This window comes from Pseudophryne corroboree, chromosome 9, assembly GCF_028390025.1.
Source record: "Pseudophryne corroboree isolate aPseCor3 chromosome 9, aPseCor3.hap2, whole genome shotgun sequence".
NCBI classification, from domain to species: domain Eukaryota; kingdom Metazoa; phylum Chordata; class Amphibia; order Anura; family Myobatrachidae; genus Pseudophryne; species Pseudophryne corroboree.
The window spans coordinates 155135587-155146597 of record NC_086452.1 but is presented as its reverse complement, the minus strand read 5'-3'; the positions used below and the strand labels follow the sequence as shown (position 1 = coordinate 155146597).

General features: G+C 46.7%; 1 protein-coding gene across 2 annotated transcripts in view; it reads right to left on the bottom strand.

The window, feature by feature from the left end:
- Window positions 1-1274: 1274 nt before the first annotated feature.
- LOC134956838 (uncharacterized) overlaps window positions 1275-11011 on the bottom strand; it is a 54674-nt gene continuing 44937 nt past the window's right edge. For both annotated transcript variants that reach the window (XM_063938747.1, XM_063938748.1), the window contains 2 exons: window positions 10941-11005; window positions 1275-1941 (listed from right to left, as the gene is read on the bottom strand). In XM_063938747.1, the coding sequence (XP_063794817.1) occupies window positions 1339-1941; window positions 10941-11005 (668 nt within the window). In that variant the 3' untranslated portion in view covers window positions 1275-1338. The remainder of the gene's footprint in view (window positions 1942-10940; window positions 11006-11011) is intronic.

The following is an 11011-nucleotide window of genomic DNA, read 5'->3' as shown; positions in this document are numbered from 1 at the left end:
CTGGAGTCAGGAAAACTGACTCGCTGTTTATCCTGTATGCACCCAACAAGCTGGGTGCTCCTGCTTCTAAGCAGACTATTGCTCGTTGGATTTGTACTAGTACAATTCAGCTTGCACATTCTGTGGCAGGCCTGCCACAGCCAAAAATCTGTAAATGCCCACTCCACAAGGAAGGTGGGCTCATCTTGGGCGGCTGCCCGAGGGGTCTCGGCTTTACAACTTTGCCGAGCAGCTACTTGGTCAGGAGCAAATACGTTTGTAAAATTCTACAAAATTGATACCCTGGCTGAGGAGGACCTGGAGTTCTCTCATTTGGTGCTGCAGAGTCATCCGCACTCTCCCGCCCGTTTGGGAGCTTTGGTATAATCCCCATGGCCCTTACGGAGTCCCCAGCATCCACTTAGGACGTTAGAGAAAATAAGAATTTACTTACCGATAATTCTATTTCTCGTAGTCCGTAGTGGATGCTGGGCGCCCATCCCAAGTGCGGATTGTCTGCAATACTGGTACATAGTTATTGTTACCAAAAATTTGGGTTATTGCTGTAGTGAGCCATCTTTTCTAGAGGCTCCTCTGTTATCATGCTGTTAACTGGGTTCAGATCACAAGTTGTACGGTGTGGCTGGTATGAGTCTTACCCGGGATTCAAGATCCTTCCTTATTGTGTACGCTCGTCCGGGCACAGTATCCTAACTGAGGCTTGGAGGAGGGTCATAGGGGGAGGAGCCAGTGCACACCAGATAGTCCTAAAGCTTTCTTTAGATGTGCCCAGTCTCCTGCGGAGCCGCTATTCCCCATGGTCCTTACGGAGTCCCCAGCATCCACTACGGACTACGAGAAATAGAATTATCGGTAAGTAAATTCTTATTTTTTTTAAGTGGCAATCATTTACATAGCAAAACCAGGTTGATTTTGCCATGTAAATGATTGCCACTTTAAAAAAATATTAGAATTTTACCAAAATCTCTCCCTTTCTGAGTTTCACACCCTATTACATTTCCCCCAATATGCGTGTTCCCGCAGTCGCATACAAAGTCATCCTGTACTATATTAATAAAGGCCAGAACATGATCATTCCATCCTTCATTAAAGTCACTCCAGTGTGTACTTGTAATCCGGGCTGACAGGGACGTCAGAAGGAATCCCCATCGCCCCAATGTGTTCTCAGCTTTACTCTTGTATGGAGCTACAGAGACTTTTTTAGAGGCTTTCTTTAAATAATTTATATATAAGTTTTGTGCTAGAGGTAAATGATCTTAATCTCCACAAGTAAATCAAACACAATGTTTTTATTTAGGCATAATAGCAGGTGGTAGTGGGGACCTCCGTTTGTGACTCCTAGATGTCAACGATGTAGCCTTGTTTGCGGTGGGTTTTCTTGTAATAAAGATAGACCATCATGCCACCACAAATGAATATTACCTTTGTCAGAATAAGCACACATAAGACTACCACCCAAGCACCCAGATATTTTTCAGTGGTGATGAGGGACTTGGCTTCTTCAATGACCTTGGCTTCTGCTATGCTTATGTTGTTGTTTCCAAAGGTCTTGAAAGTGTTGGTCACTTTTATGGTCGAATGAGTGCTGGACTCTCCTGTGATCTCAGTAGCATTGGCCTTTCCCATGATTTCAGGATTGTTGGTATCTTCCTTGGTCTTGAGAGTGCTGGCTGCTGCCACTGTCTTAGGAGTGCTTGACTCTTTCATTGTCTTAGGGATGCTGGTCTCTACTAACATCAAGGGGGTGCTGACATCAACTATTGTCTCAGGAGTGTTAGTTTCTTCTGTAGTTGAGGGGGCGCTGCCCTCTTCCATTGTCTCTGGGGCGGTGTTCTCTTCTTCTGTCAAGGGGGAGCTTGCCTCTGCAATGGTCTCGGATATGCTGGTTAGTTTGATGGTCTCGGGATTGCTATCCTGTCCTTCTTTGTGTGGGAGGGGAACCTATTCAGAAAATAGATATAGTATAAAACAGTGGTAAAACTATAAAATAAATATTGTGTGAAGTGAAAAACTGCTGCCAAATATCTAACTTAAATGACTGATTGCAGGGGATTTGAGTGACACTAGTGGAAGCAATTGCTACCTTTACAGTACTCAGTTTATAGATAATATAGTATTTTAATGCAGTATCATTTACTTAATGAACTGTGGGGGTAATTCAATTACCGATGATGTGCAGTAACACTGTGCAGCTGCACACATTACTTGTAATTCCCAACCCCCACATCACACAGCATTTTCCTCTGTGGAATGCAAAGAAAAATTTCACAGTGCTGTTAAAAAGATCAGAATGGCAGTACCTCCTAGCCTTTATGCAAAAATTATTTAGAAAACTGGGTACTCCCTTACACCTCCCCAACTCACACCTATACTATTCTCACTAGTACAACCTCACACCTACCCTACTCCCACCTATAGTACGCTCACTGGTACAACCTTACATCTACCCTACTACCACCTATACTATTCTTACTAATACAACCTCTCACCTACCCTACTTCCGCCTATACTGTTCTCTCTGGTACAACCTCACACTTACTCTACTCACCCCTATACTGTTCTCACTGGTACACCCTCATACCTACCCTACTTCCACAAAACTATTCTCAATGGTACCACCTCTCACCTACCCTACTCCCACCTACACTACTATGACCGGTACTACCTCACACCTACCCTACTCCCACCTAAACCATTCTTACTGTTGCAACTTCACATCTACCCTACTCCTGCCAATAACTCCTCTCACTGGTACAACCTCACATCTACCCTACTCCCGCCTATACCACTCTCATTGGTACACCCTCACATCTGCCCTACTCCCACCTATACTATTCTCACTGGTACAATCTCACACCTACTCTACTCCCACCTACACTATTCTCACTGGTACAACCTCAAACGTACCATACTCCAACCTATACTAGTCTCATAACTACCCTACTCTCACTATAATATTCTCACTACTACCACCTATACTATTCTTACTGGTACACCCACACACCTACCCTACTGCCACCTATACTACTCTCACTGGTATAACCTCACACCGGGATGCAGTCAATTTACCGACAATCAAAATCCCGACGTTCGAAATCCCGACAGCTATTGACCGACGGTCAAAATCCCGACAAGGTCAAAATCCCGATATGGACAAAATACCGACTTGTAAAATGTCGACAGTTTTTCATGATTTTTCCATTGAAACCGACTTGTTCATACTTTACCATCCCAGTGGACCTGTAGGAGGAATATAATAGTGTACCGAGCGCAGCGAGGCACCGTGCCCGAAGCATGGCGAGCACAGCGAGCCATGCGAGGGGACGCGGTACACTTATATGGTGTCCATGTCGACATACACACCAAAAACAATGAAAAACTAATGCCGGCATTTTGGCATGTCGACATTTTACAAGTCGGTATTTTGACCTTGTCGGTATTTTAAATGTTGGTATTTTGTCCATGTCGGGATTTTGACCTTGTCGGGATTTTGACCGTCGGTCAATTGCTGTCAGGATTTCGACCGTCTGGATTTTGAATGTAGGTATTTCAGATCGATCCCCTCACACCTAACCTAATCCCATCTACAATTATCCCAACAGTACATCTATTCCATTCTGTCCTAATTTGTTTCCTGGGCCAGTTTACTCTACTAATCTTAGATGTGATATTGACATTATAAACCTGGTTATGAGCAGGGCCCTCCCTACCTGGTTTTTTTGTTCTACATGGCTACATTTATCTACTATTTATGTCCCTGTTTATGTATGATGTGCTTTACCCATGTACTAGTGCTGCAGTGTACTGTAATGCATTACAAAACGGATATTATAATAATAATATATTCATATCACATAAATCCTAATGATTAAAAAAGTTTTTAACTGCCCAGATGTCTTACATAAAATGCAGATAGTCGTCTTCAGTGTTTGGTGGAGATATTTGTCTGCAGTGGGCTCTCCTGTTCCATATTTGGTGAGATTACCCTGCTCTCTGACCCTACTGGGACATGGTGCTCAGGCTTTTGCGCAAAATAATTGGGAGGAGACACCCTCGGACCCACCTTTGGCTGTTTCACCTGTCCTCGCTGCTGCTTTTGGGTTACAAGTGGTCCCTAATGAAACATTTGAATAATGCAGCAAAGGCTATTATTCTGACACGCTGGTGCTCCTCCTGTCCTCCAACAATTTCAGACATTAACAATCTGTTCCTTTCCATGTCAGATGATTATGTGACCTTTCAAGACACCCGGTTTCGATGGTTTGATGTTAAGGACTCCACCACTTATAAGTCCCATTTCACCTTTCCCCTCCTATTCTCCTAACCCTCTCAAGGCCCTGTTTCTTGGCATCTGGTCATGGACAACGGGATTCCTACACTGATAGTGTAATGGTCTTTACCGTCTCCTACGCTTTACGGAAATATCACTTATTTTACCTGCTTGTTCTGGTTGACCCTCCATGTTCTTTCTCCCTCCTCTCCCTTTGTTTATTTACCCCTCCCCTTTTCCTTCCATCCCCCACAGTATCGTTGATCTGCTTTTTTTCTGTTGTGCTTATAACTATGGGGGTAATTCCAAGTTGATCGCAGCAGGAAATTTTTTAGCAGTTGGGCAAAACCATGTGCACTGCAGGTGTGGCAGATATAACATGTGCAAAGAGAGTTAGATTTGGGTGGGTTATTTTATTTCTGTGCAGGGTAAATACTGGCTGCTTTATTTTTACACTGCAAATTAGATTGCAGATTGAACACACCACACCCAAATCTAACTCTTTCTGCACATGTTATATCTGCCTCCCCTGCAGTGCACATGGTTTTGCATAATTTCTATCAAAAATCCTGCTGCGATCAACTTGGAATTACCCCCAATGCTTCTTTTTTCTTACTTTTTCTCTCTTCTGTTTTGCTCTTTTAATCAATGGTTTGACATGTATTTGATGAAACTCATTCTATGTTCCCTGGTCAGAACCTTTTAATATCGCTCTCGGCTTATTGCGATTTTGATTACCATTGTCTTACTTATATTTGCGGAGTTCTTAGAAATGTAGCTGACTTTTTGACTTTGTGTGTGTTAAATTCAATAAACATAATTTCTCTTACGTCTTAGAGGATGCTGGGGTCCACATTAGTACCATGGGTATAGACGGGTCCACTAGGAGCCATTGGCACTTTAAGAGTTTGAGAGTGTGGGCTGGCTCCTCCCTCTATGCCTCTCCTACCAGACCCAGTTTAGAAAATGTGCCCAGAGGAGCCAGTCACAGCTAGGGGAGCTCTACAGAGCTTCTTTAGTAAAAGTTTATTTTAGAGTTTATTATTTTACAGGGAGGCTGCTGGCAACAGCCTCCATGCTTCGAGGGACTTAGGGGGGGAGTAGTGTCCACCCTGCGTGGTCTGAGCCACTATCTCCGCTGACAGGACACTGAGCTCCTGAGGGTATCGAACGTTCCCCACCACAGGGGATCGCTCACCCCGGCAGCATGCCGCCACCCCCTTACAGAGCCAGAAGATCAGAAGCTGGCGAGATATGGCGGCACAAGGGTTGGAGCGCAGCTCTGAGAGGCTGCGCTCCAGGAAGGCTCAGTGGCACACAGTGTTGGCGCTAATGAGGAGCGTCCTGAGCCAGCGACTTAATACCCTACACTGGTCACAGACGCTAACCGGAGACTGAATCCCCAGGCTAGCGTCAGAATCCTCCGTACTCAGACGCTCACAGGGGACGGAATCCCCCGCCTTGCAACGGAGTCCTCAGGCCAGTATAAAGAATTTGTGCGGGAAGACGTGCCATCTTCAAGGGGCGGAGCTTCTCCTCAGAGCGGACCCAGCAGTGTTCAGCGCCATTTTCCTGCCTGCAGTTCCTGTACACAGACGCTGACAGAGCTGTCCCTCCAAGCAACTCCAGCTATCCTGTGTGGTACCAGGGCGTTGTAGAAGGGAGGGGGGGGGGGGGGGTGAATTAATTCTGTGTAACTATTACAGTACATGGTGGGCGCTGGTAAGGGGTGTCCCTTGTCTAAGCAGCGCTGTGTGCGGGTTGGGTCCAATCTCTGTGTCTCTCCTGCAATTCTCAGGGGGGAAACTCTGTTTAGCCTCTCGTGTGTGTGTGTGTGTGTGTGTGTGTGTGTGTGTGTGTGTGTGTGTATAGAGTGTTTGGGGTCTTCAGTCAGCTATGTCCAGGGACTCTGTGTCATATGCAGCAAAGGATATGTCCTCCCAGGATGATCTCATCCCATGTAATCAGGATTGCACTGTTGTAGCGCAGATACCAGCAAGAGAGCCTGAGTGGTTATCCTCTATCAAATCTATGATTTCTCAGATTTCTACTAGGGTTGCTCAGAATGAATCTGCAACTCAGATTTTACAGAATTCTATGGCAGTTTGGTCCGGTTCTGTTACCTCAGGACCCCACTTTGTAGGTTCCCAATAAACGTGCTCTTGCCCAGATTATGCAAGATGACACGGTTACCGACTCTGACACGGCAGATGGTGATGGGGATATACTCAGGGGGGCTGCATCTCTTGCAAAAGGGGTGCAGTTGATGATAGAGGCTATTAGAGATGTGTTGAATATTACTGACACAACTCCTGAACAGGTTGAGGAGGCTTACTTCACTGATAATAAGAAAGCCTCGCTAACCTTCCCTGCGTCCAAAGAATTAAATGCTATTTTTGAAAAAGCATGGGAAAACAGAGAAAAAAATTCAGATTCCTAGAAAGGTTCTGGTTGCTTTCTCCTTCCCAGTGGAGGATAGAAAGAAATGGGAAAACCCACCCATAGTGAACGCGTCTGTTTTCAGACTCTCGAAAAAGGTGGTTTTACCTGTTCCAGGATCTACCGCCTTAAAGGAACCGGCTGATCGCAAAATTGATACTACGCTCAAATCCATATACACGGCTTCAGGGGCGATACTACGGCCTACTATTGCCTGTGCATGGATTTCCAAAGCTATAGTAAAGTGGTCAGGCACATTACTTGAGGACTTGGATACAATGGATAAAAGTAATGTTGAATTGTTTTTACGTAACATTCAGGATTCTGCAGGATTTATGGTGGAATCCATGAAAGACCTGGGTTCAATGGCTGTGGGAATATCTTCCATGTCTGTTTCAGCTCGTCGGGGACTGTAGCTGCGCCAGTCGTCTGCCGACGCGGAATCCAGGAGAGGTGTGGAGACCCTACCCTACACAGGTCAGGCTCTCTTTGGGGATGCGTGGATCTCCACGGCTACAGCGGGTAAGTCCCCTTTTCTTCCCTCAGCTGCTCCTGCTACGAAGAAACAATTTTCTTCAACTGCATCACAGTCCTTTCGGGTTACTAAACCGAGAAAGGCCAAACCGTCCAACACTTTTTCCAAAATCCAAGAAACCTGCTGCAGCGGGTTCCCAAGAACAGAAGCCTGCTTCTGGTATGCCAAAGTCCTCCGCATGACGGTGGACAGCGCGGCCTGGAGGTAGGGCCGGTGGGGGCGAAACTCAGACATTTCAGTCACGTCTGGGTGTCGTCCGGCCTGGACCCCTGGGTTATAGATATTGTGTCTCAGGGGTACCGGCTGGTTGTTAAGGATCTCCCTCCTCATCGGTTCTTCAAATCCTGCTTGCCAGCTTTGCCGGCAGACAGGGCTACCCTACAGGAAGCCATCCAGAAGTTGGTGGAGTCACAGGTCATTGTACCAGTCCTTTCACAAATGCAAAACAAGGGTTACTATTCAAATCTTTTTGTGGTACCGAAACCGGATGGTTCGGTCAGGCCCATTCTGAACTTAAAATCACTAAACCCCTTCCTGAGTAAGTTCAAGTTCAAAATGGAGTCTCTAAGGGTGGTGATATTAGTTCTGGAGGAGGGGGAATTCCTGGTATCCCTGGATATCAAGGATGCATACCTCCACATTCTGATTTGGCTGCCGCATCAAGCTTATCTACGATTCGCACTGTTGGACAGTCATTTTCAGTTCCAGGCCCTGCCATTCGGCCTCTCCACAGCACCAAGGGTTTTCACTAAGGTGATGGCGGAAATTATGGTTCTGCTCCGCAGACAGGGGGTGAACATAATTCCATATCTGGATGATCTGCTGATAAAGGCATCGTCCAAGGAGAAGCTGTAATGATCCATAGCTCTCACGACCCAGCTTCTCAGGGATCATGGTTGGCTCCTGAATCTTCCAAAATCACATTTGGAACCAACCAGGAGGTTGTCCTTTCTGGGAATGATCCTCGCCATGGAGGTGCAGATGGTGTTCCTTCCAAAGGACAAAGCTTTGGTAATTCAAGCAATGGTCCGGGATGTCCTGAAGCCAGCCCGGGTGTCGATTCATCAGTGCATTCGCCTTCTGGGGAAGATGGTGGCCTCTTACGAGGCGCTGCAGCACAGGAGGTTTCATGCCCGGTCCTTCCAACTGGATCTCCTGGACAAGTGGTCGGGATCCCATCTTCACATGCACCAGAGAATACGTCTGTTCCCAAAGGCCAGGATTTTGCTCCTCTGGTGACTGCAATTACCTCACCTTCTGGAGGGCCGCAGGTTCGGGATTCAAGACTGGATCCTACTAACCACGGATGCAAGTCTCCGACTGGGGCGCGGTCACTTAAGGGGAAACCTTCCAAGGAAGGTGGTCAAGTCTGGAAGCCGGCCTGCCGATAAACATTCTGGAACTAAGAGCCATCTACAACGGTCTTCTCCAAGCGGCCCATCTTCTGAGAAATCGGGCCATTCAAGTGCAGTCGAACAATGTAACGACAGTGGCCTACATAAACCGACAGGGCGGAACGAAGAACAAAAATCATCCTCTGGGCAGAAACACACGCGTTGGCACTGTCAGCAATCTTCATTCCGGGAGTAGACAACTGGGAAGCAGACTTCCTCAGCAGACACTACCTCCACCAAGGGGAGTGGGGTCTCCATTCAGAGGTGTTCAAGGAGGTAACAGATCTTTGTACCCCAGATCGACATGATGGTATCTCATCTCAACAAGAAGCTTCGGTGGTATTGTTCCAGGTCGAGGGACCCGCAAGCAGTGGAGGTGGACGCCCTAGTGACTCCGTGGGTGTTCCAGTCGGTGTACGTGTTTCCTCCACTTCCACTCATTCCAAGAGTTTTCAAACTCACAAAAAGAACAGGAGTTCAGGCAATCCTCATTGCTCCGGACTGGCCAAGAAGGGCTTGGTACGCGGATCTTCTGGATCTAATACTGGAATAGCCGAGGCCTCTTCCTCTTCGGGAGGACATGCTGCAGTAGGGGCCGTACGCCTATCAAGACTTACATCGGCTATGTTTGACGGCATGGAGGTTGAACGCCAGATATTAGCTCGGAAGGGCATTCCGAACAAGGTTATTCCTACCCTGATACAGGCTAGGAAAGGAGTAACGTCAAAACATTACCATCGTATTTGGAGAAAATATGTATCTTGGTGTGAGTCCAAGAGGTTTCCTGCGGTGGAGTTTCAACTGGGACGTTTTCTCCTCTTCCTGCAAGCAGGTGTGGAGATGGGCCTGAGGTTAGGATCCATAAAGGTCCAGATTTCGGCCCTATCCATTTTCTTCCAAAAAAACTGTTGGCTGCCCTCTCTGAGGTTCAAACTTTTTTGAAGGGAGTTCTGCACATCCAACCTTCCTTTGTACCGCCTACGGCGCCCTGGGATCTCAATGTGGTGTTGCAGTTTCTCCAGTCAGACTGATTTGAACCTCTACATGAGGCTGAGATCAAGTTTCTCATGTGGAAGGCTGTCACTTTGTTGGCCTTAGCCTCTGCTAGACGTGTGTCGGAGTTGGGAGCTTTGTCATGTAAAAGCCCTTACTTGATCTTCCATGAAGATAGAGCTGAACGTCGGACACGTCCGCAGTTTCTTCCGAAGGTTGTATCGGCATGTCATATCAACCAACCTATTGTGGTGCCAGTTGCGACTGACTCCTCAATTTCATCAAAGTCCTGAGATGTTGTAACGGCTCTAAAGATCTATGTGAGGAGGACTGCTCGTCACAGAAAATTGGACTCTCTATTTGTCCTGTATGATCCCAAGAAAATTGGGTGTCCTGCTTCTAAGCAGGCAATTTCTCGCTGGATCAGGTTCACTATCCAGCATGTGTATTCTATGGCAGGCTTGCAGTGTCCTACGTCTGTTAAGGCCCACTCTACTCGTAAGGTGGGTTCTTCCTGGGCGTCTGCCCGGGGTGTCTCGGCTTTACAACTCTGCCAAGCGGCTACTTGGTCGGGGTCAACACGTTCGGAAATTTCTACAGGTTCGACACTTTGGCCTCTGGGGACCTGAAGTTTGGTCAATTAGTTCTGCAGGAGCTTCCGTGCTCTCCCTCCCGTTCTGGGAGCTTTGGTACATCCCCATGGTACTAATGTGGACCCCAGCATCCTCTAGGACGTAAGAGAAAATAGGATTTTAATTACCTACCGGTAAATCCTGTTTTGTAGTCCGTAGAGGATGCTGGGCGCCCACCCAGCGCTTCATGATCCTGCAGTGGTTATTTAGTTCAGTACTACTTAGTTCTTGGCAAGTACTGTTTTGTTACTTGGTAAGTAATCCTGTTCAGCCGTTGCTGATGTTTCAAAGTGGTTAGCTTTGGTTGCCTTGTGTGTGAGCTGGTGTGAATCTCGCCACTATCTCTGTAATCCTTCTCTCGAAGATGTCCGTCTCCTCGGTCACAGTTTCTAGACTGGGTCTGGTAGGAGGGGCATAGAGGGAGGAGCCAGCCCACACTCTCAAACTCTTAAAGTGCCAATGGCTTCCAGTGGACCCGTCTATACCCATGGTACTAATGTGGACCCCAGCATCCTCTATGGAATACGAGAAAAGGATTTACCGGTAGGTAATTAAAATCCTATTTTAAACTAAAAAGACGTTTACAAGTAGCTTGTTAGATGAAAACTCAATGACATTTAAGACCTACAGAAAACCTGTCAATATTATTAAGTGTGAATAAACAAAATTACACTCACAGCATCTCCATCATAATCATCGTATACATCAGATTTGCAGTAAATTCCAGGGAGAAATGCAGTGACTGTGA